Source organism: Anas platyrhynchos, chromosome 7 (genome assembly GCF_047663525.1).
Source record: "Anas platyrhynchos isolate ZD024472 breed Pekin duck chromosome 7, IASCAAS_PekinDuck_T2T, whole genome shotgun sequence".
NCBI classification, from domain to species: domain Eukaryota; kingdom Metazoa; phylum Chordata; class Aves; order Anseriformes; family Anatidae; genus Anas; species Anas platyrhynchos.
This window is the reverse complement of record NC_092593.1, coordinates 24,728,032-24,746,095: the sequence shown is the minus strand read 5'-3', so window position 1 is coordinate 24,746,095 and position 18,064 is coordinate 24,728,032. Positions and strand designations below refer to the sequence as shown.

At 38.3% G+C, this 18,064-nt stretch overlaps 1 protein-coding gene across 6 annotated transcripts in view; it reads left to right on the top strand.

Annotated features, from left to right (window-relative positions):
* The window catches only part of ZNF385B (zinc finger protein 385B), a 169,584-nt gene that overhangs the window by 16,830 nt on the left and 134,690 nt on the right, over positions 1 to 18,064 (top strand). For 5 of the 6 annotated variants that reach the window (XM_027461300.3, XM_072041030.1, XM_072041031.1 and 2 more), the window contains one exon: positions 14,160 to 14,462. In XM_027461300.3, the coding sequence (XP_027317101.1) occupies positions 14,162 to 14,462 (301 nt within the window). In that variant the 5' untranslated portion in view covers positions 14,160 to 14,161. Of the gene's footprint in view, positions 1 to 14,159; positions 14,463 to 18,064 lie in introns of those variants that run through there. The other variant, XM_072041035.1, reaches the window with a different exon arrangement.

Below are 18,064 nucleotides of genomic sequence, written 5' to 3'. Positions count from 1 at the left end.
GCAGTTTACTAGTGGGAATAAGGGAAGCTAACATCCCAGTACAGGAGAATTGGCTTTATACATGATGCTAAATGATAAAGGCTGAGGTTTAAGAGGACTGGACTTGAAGGTATTTTTTAAGTCTTGTGTGTTTGACAGCAATAAAATACAGCAACAATAGGGGACCTGATCAAGTGCATGGCTAAGAGGACAGCAAAACTTCTGCTTAACTGCAAGAAACATTGTCACTTCTGAACACTCAAATCTTGTGTCTGGTCCTAGGAGAAAACTAAAATTGGTTTCTCTTTAATTCCCTTCTAGTTTTTGAGCCTTTAGGGTTTATGTTTCCAGTCTTCTCTGCAAGGATTAGAGGGATATTTAAAAAAAAAAAAAAAAAAAAAAGAGTTCCCAGGGGTTTTTATGACTGCCTGAGCCAGGCTTAAGAAAAATTGCTAATGCTGCAGTTTTGAGAATTTTTGAATAATGAGAATTTTGAGAGCTAGCAGCCATGGACTGGCTAGTGTAGTGTCAGAAGTAAGAGAGGCATCAGACTGATGAATTAGTTTTTCTTAAGTGAACCTTTCCAAATGTCTGGTGTTTCAAAATACCGTATTGGTGATGTCAGCACAGGAGGTGTATTTACTCCACTGGATCTTTTAAGGCAATAAAACTATGTTTAAAGATTTTTTTTTCCAGAAATTGTGTTCAGTTCCTTATTATCAGTTATTTATCGAAGTGCACCTGCAGTACAGGTGAATTAGGTAAGCTAGTGTGAGAGCAAGGTCTTCATCAGTTGCGTGATCTATAGGAGGAATTCTTTATCATAAGGATGTATTGTAAGTCTACTGTCTATACATCACAAAAAGAGTATTCTCTTTATTTCTTAATTAAGTGTTGAGGAAACTGAAAAAACACCAAATGTCTCCAAGGAATGAAACAGATTGGATGAGGGAGAAAAAGCTACTGAAACGGTATAAAAGTCAGCTTTACTGCAATCTTAAAGTTGCAAAAGGCTTTGAAAAGTGAATGACTGGAGAGAAATATCTCATGAGAGTAAAATGGGCTTTTGAAGGATAACTTCAGCTGTAAGCGCTAAAGTGAAAGCTTCTTATTGCGCACCTCAGCATTTTCAAGTGTAAAAAATATATATTCTGCTCACACTTCCATCTTTCTGGGGGTTATATTTATTTAGAGGAGATTAACGGCCAATTTCCAGTGTGACTGCCCTCATCAAAAGTTTATCCCCTTTCAAAATGACATTTTTACTTTTTATGGGAGCAGTATGCATGAATTTCTGGAGACTTCGGATACATAGTGGTAATGTGATAGGTGGAAAAATATTTATATCCCTAAGGAGATGACAGAATTTTGTTCTTGGCAGGATGTATAAAACTAACTGTAAATTGTGTAATTTTATTTGTCAGATTTTTTTGTTAGATAACTTTATTGTGGAATTGAGTTTTAATCACACTATGATTACGCGGCAACTTTATTAAGTCGTGTGTTGCACGTTCATCCACAATAGGATGCATAAATGGGTGTTTGAGGTCCCTGAAGTGGAGGAAGCAGTCTGATTCAAAGGTGTGATTTCAGGTGGTGCCGGACTGACACCTATGCAAACAGTAATTTCAAGGAGTTAAGCAAAGTTTCTGGTGGGGGCATGGAGAAATTCCACCCTGTGCCCCCTTTGCATTTGGTTGCTTGCGTGGGGGGAGAGGAGTGACATGACCTTCTCTTTACATGTACTAGTCCAGATTTTATGTCTTCAGAGGGCCTCTACTTAAGAGCTAAGCTGCAACTTGAAGGTGACCATTTGGTGCGTTTTCTTCTGTCCTGCCTTTGCCCTGTGTGATGTGGATGCTGGAGGCAGTGATGTGCTTGTGCTGGCTGGAGGCACCTGCCTGCAGTACCTGCTGCTGGGCTTCCTGAAGCATCCCTGCTGATGCTGGCGTGGGCTGTAGCGCAAGGGGGTCTCACAGCCTTGGGCTCCCGCAGAGACCTCTGCAACCCGTAGTTCTCATTACTGTGCAGTACTGACCTTTATTTTCCATCTCCTTTGTGTCCCGTTTTTCTGATTTTAACGACTTACAGGCAATTTGGCTGTGTTTTGAAATTCTTGCTCCTAAGGGGTGAGCTGAGGCACTGCTTTCTTCTCCATCTGTACAGACGGTGATATAACCTGTACGCTGCAGAATTCCCTGCCACAGTGAAAGGTTTTCATGTACCTAGTGGCTTCAATATGTTACAAAAAATGCACTGGTTGATGTTGTTTTTCCCCATTTGCTTTACTTTCTTTAGGTCTTGATTATTTATTAGTGTGAAATGAGACTTAATGAGGTGATTGAAGGAGAATGTGTAGCATTATTTTATGTAGTTTGAATGTTTAATGGTCCCAGATTGGGGAAATTGCTGTGTTCTCTGTTAACCATCCATAAATAGATGTGACAGATGACGGGAGTAAGAGGAAGTTTGTAAAGCAGGCAGAAGATGTCACAATGGTTCTGCTTTTTAATTAACTTTTCTTTCTACTATGTGTATATAGTGTGACAGCACATGAGCAGGAGGATGAGACGAGTCTACAGAGATATGAGGGTAAGAGAAGAATAGGAAAGAAATCGTAAGGTGGAGAACAGCTGTCAAAATGACAGCAGTAGAGAGATGCAAGGAAACATCCTGTCAGCAAGAATGAGAATATCTAAAAATTTCTTGAGGCAAAAGACGTCTAAGTTCTGCAGAACTTAATCTTGTTTTTTGGTCTCAGTTTCTCTCCAATTCCCTCTGAGCTCGTGGGCTGTCTGAGCCTTTTGCCACTGAGGACAGTGAGAATCCATTGCTGCTCAGCTCCACAACACCTTGTAACTTGTTCTTGAGATTTACTGCATGTCTGTTACAGCACAGCTCACCCTTCTTTTACGGGGCATTTGGAGAGCGATAGCCTCCTGACCTGTCTGATCTAAAATAAACTAACCTAGCAGGTCACAAAAAGTCTTACAAACTTGGCAGCAGATGGCACTTGCTTTTGTTTAGCCCTGCATATACTGTCTTGGTGGGTGGTAACTGCCTCAGGACAAAATCAGCATCCCACCAGTCACCATCTGGGATGGCAGATGATATGTGGGACTGTCGTGAATAAGCATTCTGATGTTTGTAAATGTCCGAAGGAAGACACTGCTTGTTAGTACAGTAGTTAGTATGCAGTCAGCACTGCAAAAACCTTATGTTATGCTGTATTCAGCAAAAAACAAATTTGTGTGTCCTGGGTTTCTCTCTGGTGTATGGGTGGGTGTGAGGTGGTTCTTCCGTAGTTTGTTAGTTTTGATGGTGAACTTGCACGGCACTTTTGGTAGGTCTTTAGTGTTTATTGGTTCTTCTGAGATTAGACTAATTCTTCTCACTCTTAGCCACTCTGTCAGAGGAGGTATTTAGATGCCTCTTGTCGGATCATACCTGATGCTTTAATAAGCGTAAATTTTCAGAATAAAACGTGTCCTTGCTTTGACAGTATAATTTGTGTGGACGGGTGAAGGAAGGGGATGACTTCATTCAATCATAGAATTTGGACCCAAAGGTGTAAAATTATTTGAGAAAGAGCCTGCTTTGCTGCTGCAGATGCAAGAGTGGAGTTGCACACATCTGGTGCTCGTGTCTGTGCATCCCCCTCTGTGAGAAGGGGAAACTGTGAGTAGACAAAGGCAAACTATGAAGATGCACACATTTCAACTTTTCCTCATTCAGCTTCTTCCTGCCTCTATGTATTAAACCTCTTTGTCCTGACATGCATGCTTTGAGAAATACTATTTAGACCAGTTTTGGTTGGAAGGGTCCCCTGTCACTTATGTGACAAGTTCTTTACTTGGACTTCGATAGTGAAGCCAGTAGGAAGCTCTGGGTTGCATTGAGTATAAACATCTTTGAAAAGAAGAAACCTGCATCTGCTGTGTAACTTGCTTTATACTGCAGTTAAGATGTGTGTGGTGTTTTTTTTTTTTTGTGTGTGTGTGTTAAAGCATGTTTTATTCACACTTCACCAGTCTATGTATTTGCTGAAGTGAGTATGAAGTTCAACAGAATGGCATTTTCTGTGCTGATTCAAATAGCTGACCTGACTATTCTTGTTTTTCAGTACTTCCAGGATACTTGGTGTACCTAATCTAATTAGATCTTGGAGTATCTAATGAATTCACACTAATGAATAATAAAAGGGAAGAAAACCAAACAAAAACTCACATGAACACTAAATTCAAGTAGTACCTTTCAGCTTAAAAATAAAAAGTAAAGGTTAGAGTTACGCAAAAAAGATTATAAACTGCTGATTAAACTAATGCAACAGTTTTGTTACGCTTGCAGATATGTAAAAAAAATAAGGAGGGCTTGTCTTTCAAATTTGTATGAGCAAATGCACGCAAACAGGTGGTTCAAAGAATTGAAGGGAGAGCACAGTGGCTTATCTGAAGCATGGAAGTGCGCACACATGCTAATTCAGCAAAACCAGTAGAAGGCTGTCTCATTCCTTATAAATTGAAGCATGTATTTTAGTGTGGACTAGGATAGGTAGTGAGAATAGATGTTGCAAGCAGCAGTTGCTAAGCCCGAGGTGACCGACAGTTCAAGTTTAGGAGATGCTTGTTCAAGCCTCTTCCTGCCCAGCAGGCGGAATTAGGGAGCGATCCGTATCTGCAGCACTGCCGGGGGCCTCTCTGTGCTGGATGAACCACATGTGCTTAGCTGTGGTTCATTCAAACACAGAAAATGGAAAGTGCAGGGGTACATTCAAGGCAGAGCCAACCTGAACCTTGCCATGCCCTGCAGATGGCTTCAAACTAGGTAAGACCTCAGCTTTTTTACAGGCTGTCACTTTCCTGGCTGGGTGGTTCTCTTATAACTTGATCATAACTCTTAAGTAGTTTAAGACAAAACATGTCATGTCCCTTTGTCATTACATTGCTTCTAATATCTCTTCCGTTCCAAAAGAGAATCAATGGTTTACATGGAAGTTGACAGTCTCTTCAGGGTGACTCAGTTGGGACCATCCCTTGAGGAGTGCATTGGGACAGGCCTTCACTGCCACAGGTCACGCTTCCTGTTCTGAGCAGGGTTTTCTCTTGCTCATCGTCTTAGTACAGTCAGACAAATTGACGTGTCTCAGTCTCACGCTATTTTTGAATGTTGCTTGTTCTCTGTTCATGCACAGCTATTCTTTCCACACAGGCCTCAAAGTTCTTGCATTTGTGTCCAGGAGCCCTTTTGCAGCATTGCTGGGCTTTATGTGGAATTAATGGTTTTCAGTACAAATTACACTCAGCTCCTGCCATTGCCAGATTTCTGCTATATGAACACAAAGGCAGCCTACTCTTCCTGGCTTTCTGTTGTGTCTTCCTTATATGCTCAGGTGAATTCTTGATATTTTTAAGAAAGGTAGGAAATAATTTGCTTTCTGTGACCAAAGTTTTGCGTATGCCTCAAATGTGATTATGCTCTAGCAAGATAAAGTAACAGCCAGGTACAAACACCCAGTGGGAATCCCATTATGTCACTGGGTTTTGATCTTTATTCCCACAAGTTCTTGCCTAAAATTAACTTTAAAATAGAAATACGCTTCACCAGAAGTACTGTGTATCTTGTAGCAACTCTCCAATTAATTAACTTGTTAAGTTGGGGGTATTAAGTTATCTTTGTGTTAAGATATGATTCTAAAACATCTTAAAGCAATTTGTTCTTAATTTTTGTGGTCCTTCTGATTACTGCTGAGGGCAGATTCAAACTATATATTCTTTATTTTTCTTTAAGCTTATTTTTGGGTCTTTTGAGTTGTAAAATCTGTATCTAACGTTTTATGCTATTCAGTGTAGATGCTTTATATGTGGGATATATCTGTTTAGGAATACAAGAGGAGTCCTTTGATTTAAAAGAGTATTTGGATGCAATACTTGTTAACATGCAAGCAAACGCTTCAAACCAGCAATTTCATAAAATTCTAAAGATATAGGAAATGATCTTAGAAAATCTGTGGAGACAATATGATACAATTTATCAATTACCAATTTAATAAAATAAGATGTTCCCTAGTTTCATGTAAGCAGACCGTGAAAACAGGCAAAACTGGGGAGTACATTTAAGAAAATCATTTCTGCTTGGGGAAAAATAAGCAATTTTGTTACTTTGATCTACTTTTGAGGAAGCAGCATTGTTATTAAAATGACTTGTACTTTTCAGATGTTTACCCTTTTAAGAGCATCCTATTTTTTTTATTATTTTTCTTGGCTGCTGAGCATTTTGGTATGCAAGATCCTGGCTTAGGCCAACGAGGAAGTGATTTCATTTAATTTTATTGAGTCTTATTTATTTTTTTCCCCTCCTTCCTGGGTGTTGCATCACAATTTCAGAGTATTTATGTTTTGGATAGAAAAAAAAAAAAAGATAAAAACTTAGAATTCTTAGATGAAATATGACCTGATACTGACAACCAGTGTTGTTTGGTAAAGAAATCTAAAGGAGCTGAGTAGCCTTTTTACTAGTAGGTCTACCCTCTGTAGTGGATTTATGCACTTGGAAGGGGAGGATAAAAGCCTAGGATACAACCACAGGTTAGACTCTTTGAGTATTTACATATTCTTGTACAATTAGGTAAAGGTACTTAATACAGATGTAGTAAAAACATCACTGTTTAATAACAGGGTTCCAACAAGGAGATATCAACTTGTCAAATGGTTCATCGAGCAAAATCGTGATACAGTGAGCTGGAAAACTATCTGTTCTTCATGAAGCGTAATCCAAGATAGCTGCCTAGACTTAAAACTTGATTAACCTTCTTGGCAGCAGTCAGCTATATCATTTCAGGGCAGGATACATCTCTTTGGCAAATAAATCCATATGTAAATCTATTATAGTTAATGTCAAGAAGGCCAGAAATCTGTTGAGTATGGGTGCTGAAGAGGAACCCTTGTAATTAGAGGTAGCTACAGACATGGATACATGCAACTGCAGTCTGTGATAATCTAAATCCAGAGTGATTTTATTTCCAGTTTAGCGAAGCTCCCAGTCTAGTACAGCAGGTCTAATTTTAGGCTTCCTTGAAGTGGACAATTTCAGGGCTGGTAAAGCAGAGCAAAATACTAGCTACTTGAATGTTTTCAATTTTATGAATTACCTTGTACTGAACAGCTAATGTTTGTGTTGAGAAACAACCATCTGTTTTTGTACTTTAAAGAGATTCTTGTTCAAATGTTAAATATTCTGAAATGTGTTAGTGAGGAGGCTGTCAGCCATTTGTCATACTACACCATTCAAAACTTTTCATGTACAGGAATAGCAAGCTGACTTCCTATCCCCATTGATAAACAAGTACCAAAATACGTGCAGGCTAAAACCTTATTTAACTGTGCTTGGGCGATGTGCATGATTAACTGGTTACTCTTTATCTTGCACAAGGAATAAAACATTACTTCCTTTCCTGACCCATTCAGTTGTTATTGTAACTTTGAAACCAAGCATTGTATGCTTTGTGAGCAGATGAAGGAAGTAGGGAAGAGTTGATAGGTTGTATATGATGGGGTAATAAATAGCTTGACAGGTGGCGACATCGCAGAATACGATGCCTCCTTGAGGAATTTCAGAGCAAGACAAAGATTAAACATGGCAGTTCTCTGTTTTGATTTGTACCAAAAGAAAAAGGAACATATTCTTAAAGGAAACTGGTCCCTTAAACATATGGGGATTTTTCAAGGTTGGCTTCAAAATAGTCTCTAGTGCTTTTTTAACACTGTAGGATACTGAGCACAAGGCACTATGCATATGCTGTTCACCACAGTATCCCAATAGAACTTGTTGCCCAGATGGTGCAAACCATATGCCTCTTGATAGTTTATCTATGTTTGGGAAATACTGTCTAAAAATGTAAGAGAGGTCATAAGACTTCTCAAAAGCAGCTCTAGTGAATTTCTTTTAGACAGTGCTTTGGAGGTATTTGAACATTTTGTTTTTGAGTGTTATATGGCAGATTTGAGGAGCTATTATGGAATCATACTTGCTCCACTATGAGATAGCAGCTCCTTAGGCACACAGGCTTCATCGGTCCATCTGCATGCACAGTTTTTTCTCCATAGGAAGTGCCTAAGAGGTGTACAGCACAAGACTGTCTTAGGTCTCTCCTTTTTTCTCTTTTCCTTTTTTTTTTTCCCTTCCCAGTTGTCTGAATGAACCTTTTTGGAAAAGTAGCAATATAAAAAGCCAATTAATTTTTGTATTTGTTCCTGAATCTTCCATAACTCATTTGACTATTTGCAAAGGGTAATAAAGAAAATTTTCTCTGCCTGTATGCAAGTTGTTAAAGTACGTTTTCTGTTTTGCTTACCTGGCATAGATCCACAGACAAATGGCATTCTCATTACATTTCCAGCATAGTGGTTCTTTGAAGTATGAGCTAATTAGGAATAGGCATTGCAAAAGTTTAGACCAGCACTCAGGAAAAGAATGCTTCATGTAACCATCACTAATTCATTAGGATAACCAAAAGCTTATTTCCTTTGAGTAAAGATTTGCACATTCTCACCTACAGCAGTGTACTATATTTAATACTTCTTTGTAGCTCCTCTGAAAGCACAACTCTGCTTAAAAAGTAAATTAGCTAAATTGAAAGGCTAATTGCCTTGAGCTTCAAATACAAAGGATGTCCATGCTTAGATTTCTTTGCCAGCTGCAAGAGGCTGAGAAGATGTGGTTTCAGAAATCCAAACAGGGTATCTCATGACACCTAAGAATTTTAATGTGGTGTCATAAGTCACTAATTTATTCTTGCTGTGGTATTGCTTGCAGAATCTATTGGATGGATCTGTACACAGAGGATGAAATGTGAGGGGAAGGACTTCAGTCTGGCAACAATGTACTTCAAGTACCTAAAAGCTCTTATACTCACATTTCTTCCTTGCGTGACCTCAATCAGAGTAAAAATTAATCCAGTTTGAGATTGTACTTAGATTCATAGAATATCCTAAGTTGGAGGACACCAAAAACCCTTAGTTTTGCAAGAGAAAGAAGCAGACTTTGAAGGAAATGTGAAAAATGAGTATGCCTTGCAGTCCATTTATGGACTTAAGATTTTTTTTTTTTTGGATTTCAGCTGGATGTTTCCTAACATACATAGGTGTTCTTTGTTTCTTCTTCTTTTTTTTTTTTTTCTCCTGTTTTCCGGCTATTGCTTTTCAATTTTTACTTGGGTCTAGTCATCTAAGTAACTGAGTAAATACAGCTACAGTGCTATGACACTGCCTCTGCAATACGTGTGCCACTCCAGTGTGCTTTTTGTATGGAACATTTTAATTTGTGGTTGTAATCCATTGGTTGCTGCTGAGACTTGGCCTATACCGTGCTATATCCAGGTTACACAAATGTGGGACCTCACAGAAGCAAATTAAATTTGTTAGCCTTAAACAGGTAGCATTAACGGCTTGTTCAGTAAATAATAAAGGCCAAAAATATATGTCTACGACTGAGCTATAGCCCTTTGCTTCTAAAACGAAGGTACTCCATTGCCTTACACAGAGCAAAGAATTTAAGACCCAGTTACAGGCAAAAGGAGGGCTTGGTAAGTAAGGGGTTGAGGCAAGTAGCAGGTATTGTGGCAACAATAACGGAGCAAAAGGTGCCTTCTGCTGTGTTTGGGGCCAAAACCCTTTTGTTTCTTTTTCATCTAGGAAAAGTACCCAAAATGCTGGCCTCTTTGAGGGCAGGAATAAATATGTCTCCTGATCTACAGTCTTGATGTAAATTATTACAGTGGTGGTGGTTGTTGTTTTTTTCTTTTGTGCATGTATACTTCAGGTTTAGAAGCTCACTACTTTGATGTGTTTTTGTCCGAATTGTGGAGTTGTGCAGATCTGTCTTCATGTGTGTTCAGAAAGAACAGTGATTTCTGTGGCTTCTAAGTGAAGATTATGCATACATATTGCAAGTTACACATGGAAATTGGTGATCTTTCACATGTAGTAGGAACAACATATTTGCATTACAGAAGAGTTTTTCTCACTTAAATTACTGTTAAATTAATTTTATGTTCAGCTCTAATAAAACCCATTAGTATGAAAACATTTATAGATATATCCTGTCTTAATTATGGGCTTACTCTTTTTTTAATCACAGGTTCACCAAGTATCTATAGAATCTTTTCTATAAAACTTGAATTTTCAATAGCTATTTATGTTGAATTAAATGTGAACATAAGCAACTGTGTTGGTTTAAGTCTAGCCAGATTTACTAGAAGTCCTGATCTATTGTTGTATTTTCCCCATATGATAATTTCCATCCTTCACTACATAATTTCCTATGTAGTGATATCATAGTTTTCTGTTTAGTCTTAAAGCTGCTTCTAAAAACATCACAATCTCATATATAGCAATTACTCTAAATGGACTTTTTTGATTTCACAGAGTATAAAGATCATGTAACTTCTCGTAATTCTCAGTTCACTGACTGCAGTCTCAAGTAGCTGTTCCTGTTACATGATAATGTTAGTGAGCTGTGTGTTAGTGTGCTGAGTTCCTCAGCTTAGCCTGAGGAACTAGTTGGCCCCATTTCATATCTGACTCCTGCTGAGTGAGAACAAATACTATCCAGAACTCCTCAAAGTCTGTCTGCAGTAAAAGGCTTTTTTTTTTTTTTCTCTTTTTTTTTTTTTTAAGGAAAATAAAACTTGCCGATGCTTGCTTGCATAAATTCAAGTGACTAGGAAATTTAGAGGGTAGAAAGAATACTCAAGTCTTATGTTTGTGCATTTTGTTTTGTGTGTTTTTTTTTTTTTTTTTTTTTTAATGTACAAGTTTATTTCAGAGAAGTGCAAAACATTCAGGTGACCTTTATCTAGAAGGCTATCTCTTGGGAAATACATCTGCATTCATGCTGAGATTCTTATGCTGACCCAATGCAGAACTGTACATGTGCTACGTACTCAAGAGCCAGGGTGTTTCAGCAGAGATTTTTAAAGGTGTTTTTCCAACCCTCAATTTAAAGAAGAAAGGAGACAGACTCTTAAAGACAGGACCTTTCATGTGATAACTTTTTCTAGGCAAATATATACACCATAGAAACTGTTTAGTTATGAACAGTTTCAGTAGAAACTTTATTACTGCAGTAAAATCCTAGTGGATGTTTGTCACCAACAATTTCTTCTTATCCCATCACTTCAAGTGTTCAAGGTTTTTCAAGTACAGATCATCCCTGTCTGTATTTTAAATGTAATTGTAAGTGGCCTTTTACAAATGCCAACTACTTGATGGGACCTACAGAAATGGGCAAGACCTCAGCAGTTCTCTCTGATAAGAGCAATTTGAGAGAGGAAGGGAAGGTGTTTTGTGACTGTGCCTGCATGTTCATAGTGTGTTGAACCACCCTTGGCTGTAGGACAGGTTGGGAAGATGGCTGCATCAGTTTCTGGAGGTGCAGTGTTTCCCCAGTTAGTCATTGAAGCCAGCTGTCCAGTGGGGCAGCAACCTGTCTGCTCATTCAGGGCATGCATGGGGTCCCCTAAGCTCATTGCAGCAGGCAGGAGCACAGCTTTGCCTCTGCCTATGTAATACCTTATTTGAAGTGCTTTGCTGTGACAAATGTTCAGGTCTCAAATCCCAGGAAAACAAAGGCTGGGATTTCTGCGTGAGAACAGACCGACTTCTGAGGGCTGGCAGGGTTTAGTATCTGGCTGCACATATGGGTCCTCTCCAGGATCGGACCCAAGCATGCAGCTGCTTGCCCTTCTGAAGCTGAGGCTGGAGATGCTTGGTGCAGGTATTGGTTCTGAAGTGCTCTGCATCTGCTGCGCCCAGCAGCTGTTGGGAGGCCAGTACTACCTGCAGTCAAGTCACATTTTAACTTACACATGTAGCTCTAGGCAGCCCAGGTTATTTTAAAACTTCAGCTTGTAGTTTTTAATTCTTAAATTAGTAGAAATGTATTGCTTCCAGTATAACTTGTTTGTCCTGTGTTAATGTAGCTATGACAGTAGTCTGTAGAAGAAAAAAAAAAAAGTGAGTTTATAACCTTTTTTTAAAAAAGAAAATACAGATAGAATAAAATTGGACAGTGGCTGGTTTTTTTTTTTTTTTTTTTTGTTTGTTTGTTTGGTCTGAAGATTATTTTTCTTGCTTGTCTGGCAGCTGGGGTGCTGCCCTAGGGTGTAGGTGCGGTGTTCAAGTCCTTGCTGCTCTTGGTTGTTCTTCCTGGGTGTGTCTACATGAAAAACAGTTTGGGTCACGTCAGGAGTGCACTTTTAAGGGAAGACTTCAAATCTTCCCCACTTGCTTTGCTTTGGTTATATTGCAGAGCAGTCTCAGATTTTACCAACTGAAAGGCTTCATTGTTCTGTGTGAAATTAAACCAAAACATACAGTCCGGGAGTGTGTGCATCCCCTGCTCCAGTGACTGTGGGCTAGTTCAGTGCCAGGCTGCTGCTTTCCAAAATAACCTCCTTGAAAGGTGGTGCTGCTGCTGCAGGCACCTCGCACCAGCTGTCTGCTCTGTGAATCTGTCCTCCAGTCCCTGCCGCTTCCTAATGCAGACATTAGCCTCTGCCAGTTTTAAATGCAACCCCACTAATGGAGTTTCATAAAGAGCTTAAACTTCACTGAATTACCAAGATAATTACTGAATTACATATTGAATTACCATTTGCTTTCTGCAATCAAACTTATGAGAAATCTGACAAGCTGAGAGCTGAGATTTTTGTTATCTATTTTATTAAATCATTGTCTGTATGTTAGTAGCATCTAAAAATATACATATAAGCTTTTTTTTTTTTCCAGAACCATTTTCTCCAGAGAGAGAAACTACAGCAGTGCTTTAGAAATAATATTAATTAAAAAAAAAAAAAGAAAACAGAACAAAGGGAGTAGGGGGAAAGTTATTTATGGTTTAAAAATACATTGAAAAGTAACAAATAACAAAGCTCTGAGCAGATTAAATTTTCAGATGAAAATGTCATTTAAGCTCAGCTGAGTTGAGGATCTTGGTTGCTTGCCTTGAAATATGATACTTATGCTTAAATGATTTAGTGTGACAGCATCTAGCCTAGGTTTTCAGGATCCACTCGTATTTGTTTTAAAAAGCAATTAGGTACCTGGAACCTGCAATAATGGTTCTTGGTTTTAATATTTGATGTACATCTTAATGAATGTATTGTTTATATTTTATTTGTTTAATGGCAGAACTGTGAGCTGTATGAAACAGATACGTGACTATGAGCTCTGTTTACTTGGAATACTGGATGAGTGACTCATGCCTGGGGAGGAGTTAGTACAAATACTAACATTTTAAGCATGGACTAGAGTAAGGAATGTGATGAAATACTCCATCCCTCCATAGAAATGATCCTTTAAATGACCATAAAGAAATAAACCTGCTGCACCCCCCCACCCCCACTCCTCTACTGGTTTAGTATAAACTATATATAAACTTTATATAAACTATTATTTGTGCAACTTGGTTAATTTATCATGATGAGGATTTACTCTCTAGGGACAAGTGAATATTCCAGGCTCTTGGGTTGTTGTCCAGGGACTGTCACTTACTGTGCATTTGTTTAGCTTCCACAGAACAACCTTTGAGCTGGCATTTCTTTGTGTAACAGCTTTAGTAGCAAAGGAGTTGAAAGTGTGTAACAGGCATCTTAAGTGGCCTATTATAGACATCTTAATGTTCATATGAAGGCTGAAGATTTGGGTGTAGGTAACAGTGGAAAGTATGCATTAGTCTTACTTAACAATATGCTGTCTTCCAAACAATGTTTCAAGAAAATCTATTGTTGGCATTGCTTTGGTCGAATGACTGTATTCGGGCAGCAGTTACAGGCACTGGCAAGTGAAAATCTCTGGAACCAGTTTGTAGTGAGGCAGTTGAAATAAATTTGAAGATGATCTTAACCTCTTCTAGGGAGGCAGTAATAAACCTGTTTTAAAATAGCTTACAGAACAGAGTACATGAATTGTCATTGGCACAGTGTGAGATACTGCTCACCTTCTTATTTCTGAGCTCTGAGGTGTCACGATGCATGCTTTTCTCTCTGAAGAGATACTTTTGTAACATGGAACCTTGTTTGTTGGAACTGGTCTTTGGTTCATGCATTTTGAAAACAGAAATGCTAATTTTTGGTATTAAGCATTACTAGTCGGTTTCCAGTAACAATGTTGTCTATTTTGTAGGAATGAAGCGTCCGTTAAGTCCTGACCATGTCTTTGAAGATGGGATTATGAATCAGCCAGCTGTTCTGTGGGGCTTTGAAGAAAAGGGACTGAGGAACGACAGACAGGACTATCAGTTAAACAAAGAAAAGAAGAAGATACTATTTTCATTCTGTGAAGTGTGCAATATACAGCTGAACTCTGCAGCACAAGCTCAAGTTCATTACAATGGGAAGTCTCACCTGAAAAGAGTGAAGCAGTTAAATAATGGAAAACTCCCTACAAGTACAGCTCCTGGCACCTTGTTTGCAAGTACAAGCACAGGTAAATGATCAGTAGGAGATGCTGGGTGTTTCGGTCAAGAAATTTGAAGAAGCTTTTAAGCTTGATTTTTCCCAACCCAGAATAACCGTTATGCTTAATACAGATTAACACTAGTAATTAATATTTTGTCATGTTCAGCATTACTACTATTATTTTTTCTTGTGAAGCCAATTTTGCTTAGGCAGTATTACATCACTGCATGATTGATGACTGGGTTGGGCCATATGTAGTTGAGATTATAGCCTATTTAAAAGTAGCTCTCCTGGCTTCTAATAGTCAAGCATTTGTCATCTATCTTTGTTCAAAAAACAAATTTCTGGAAGGATGCTATATGTGCAGGAGAAACGTTTAAAGGAATATAGTGGTGGGAAGAGGAGGGGAAAGCTATATCTTGGCCTGGTCCTTTCATCATTTTTGCTTCTACTGTCCTGAATTTTAATTGCTCTCATTCAAGTAAAAAAGTAATATGAAATAGTATTTATCTTCTGGGCAAAGCAAAGGTCCCAAATGCTTGGCAAAATACACCTAGTGTGTAGTATGTAAAGGTGTACATAACATCTTAAAAGTTTTTTTTAAGTGTTAGACTTAGCTGTTATCACTGTTATCTATTCTGATAAAAATGTAGTATTTCCATGCTTCTCTAGGCATGTAGGAGTTTGAACACATCAAACAAATAACTTGAAGTTGTACAGTTGTAAGGGAAAGGGTGCTGGAACTCTCCTTCGCTTTTTATAAAGGGTCCTGGTATGCCAGATGGTCAGTTGCTTTGATGTTCTGTGTTTAAGGATTTTGTTGCAGGATTATCCTTTTTCTGCGATGCTCTAAAAACACTGAAGAAAATTTGTTAGAGCATTTTAAGGATGCTTTTCTTACTGATAGTTGAAGTAGATATTTTTTCCCTTTCTGTTATTCTGTTAAACAAATATCAAGTGTGTTTTTTCTTTTTTTTCTTTAAAATCCCAAAGTGCCAAAGTTGATCTTAAAAAGCATTCCTTACATGTCACATTAAAAGAGGTATAGCAAATCATACTGTTTCTGAGACAAGAAAACGCTGCCGCTCTAAGGAATTGTTGTCTCGAAGAAGCAAATGCTGCTGCATATTAACTGTTAGTACATTAGTTTTGATAAGTAACAGACCTCAAATATTCACGAAAAGTTGTATTTTTTTTAATTAGTGAGATTTACTTTGATTTTTTTTGTGTGTGTATTGATACAATCAAACTTCAGTACAGGGTAAGAAAAAAAGAAAATGCAAAATGTCTCATTTTCCTTTATTTTGATTTTTTAAGTGGGTTTTTGTTTACACTTTCTTTTTTTGCTTTGTTTAGAACCAAGTAGTGTAAGGGTATCACTTATACAAATCCCGTGGCCCCCAAAATGTCTACTGAAAAACACCTAAATGATGTAGTTCTGTGCATTCTTAAAGTATCTTAATTTTGAATGAGACATTCTCAATTAATTTATTTTGTGTTGACAGAAAACAAAATGTTTGGACTGTATATTTTCTGTTGCTTTTTTGTTAGTTTGACACCTGTACCTGATGTCTTTCCAGTCATTCCTGGGGATTGTAGCTGATTTTCTTGCACTGCTGCCCAGAGAACGCTCTGAAGCTGAGAACATTTTAAGTTTGCTGGAACACACGTTTTGGGGTTACCATATGGCATAGGAGTTAAACTCGTGTGTTTTTTGTTTTTTTTTTTTTTTTTTTTTTTTAGCAGTGTGCTTTGTTTCCTGATCTGTATATTTGACTGCATCCCACTTACTTTCTAGCTATGCTGTTTTGCCCAGTGCATGTTGAAATAGGCATGCTGTTTTCATAGCTGAGGGATGTTAGTTCCGTAAGTGTTTAGAGGAAAAAAAATGCCTTGCATAGGCAGTTTTCTATAATTGCATAGACAGTTTAATATAATGCTTAAGAGACATTAGGGGAACGATGTTTACCAAAATGTCATTCTCAAAGAACACTTCTCAAAAAAAAAAAAAAGTAAGAAATTTATTTTCTTATAAATTTATGTTATCCAGGCTTAGTTTTAATCCATGTCCTCTGGAGTGTTATTAGCCCTTGTAATGGGAGTCTGCCTCTCCCATTTCTTTGGCTAACACTGTAAACAATTAATTGTGCAGATGGTAAGAGAACAATTCTGTTCATCTCACTTCACCAATGAACAGACTTTATTACTTGTGTGAAGAAAGCAAATAGCCCTTCTCATACCTCACTGTTACAACTAAGTATCCTTCTAATGAACCAGTTGGTGAGCAGTTCTGCAAGCCGCAGGAAGCTTTCTGCAAAGGTTCCTACTAATCTATGGGGAGGGGAGGGGGGTTCTTTTGTCTTCACAAAATGAAAGTGAAATGAATAATATTTCTGTTGAAAATAAAGTACTTCTGAATATGTGCCTGTAAATGTATGCTGACAATACAGAGACCAGGATTATAGACCTGCCAGAACTGGTTTGAACATATGCAACAGAACTGATCTCTGCCATGTGCAACAGAACTGATCTCTGCACCACTGCTGCCCTCCAGCCTCCCTGGCTCCTGGTGGGCTTCCTTCCAAACAGGGATGGACATGAAGGAGTCATGCAGCATGTTTTCATATTCCTCCTCTTCAAAGGTCCTCTCTGTGATGGGTGGCCTCAGGATGTTATAAAGCATCCTTTTAATTGTTGACCTCCACTGTGTTTCATGGATTTAATCCCAATTCACTGCTTTTAACTTTCAGTAACAGGTAATGGTCCTTGTGGAAAAACTTACTAACTGGAATTCCAGGTCCTGGCAATAATACTGTACAGTGTATAAATGATGGGGTCTATATACTTAAAGTCCAAATATCTCTTTAGAGAGAACTTAAGTTACTCTCTATAATAAGGGTAAAATTGTCATAAAAAATCAAAAGGTATTTAGTAACATGTATTTACAAAAAGTATGATCTGTTTCTGTAGCCCGTTTACTTTGACTCTGTCTCTCCCCATTACTGAATCTAGAAATAGCTTCACTACCCTGCCTGTACAAGTCAATAACTCCACAGCATTTTAAAATTAAAACAATCAAAAGCAAGTTCAACAGTTACTTTTCTTTATGTTGCACACAAATTAAAGTTTACCATTTCCTTGATTTGACCAAATCAAGAACTTCATTGACTAAATTAAAGGTTTGGGTGACTTGATGCACTAATCTAGCTACTCATTTTCATTAGCTTGGTGATAGAAGTGAGGGGCTAGGCTACCACAATGTCACTTTGCTGGGGATTAGAACCTCTGCTGCTCTCCTTGCCACTGACAATTCCTACCCATTTGTAAAGAATGGTGTTAAATCCATCTTGTGACCGGGCACAAGTGGTGTTCCCCTGGGTATCGATGCCTACCCTTTTTACTATATTTATCGATGCCTACCCTTTTTACTATATTTATCGATGCCTACCCTTTTTACTATATTTATCGATGATTTGGATGAGCGAATTGAGTGCATCTTAAGTGTGCATACAACACCAAGTTGGGGGGAAACATTGACCTGCCAGACAGTAGGAAGGCCCTGCAGAGGGACCTGGACAGGTTGGACCGATGGGCAGAGGCCAGTGGGTGAGGTTCAATATGGTGAAGGGC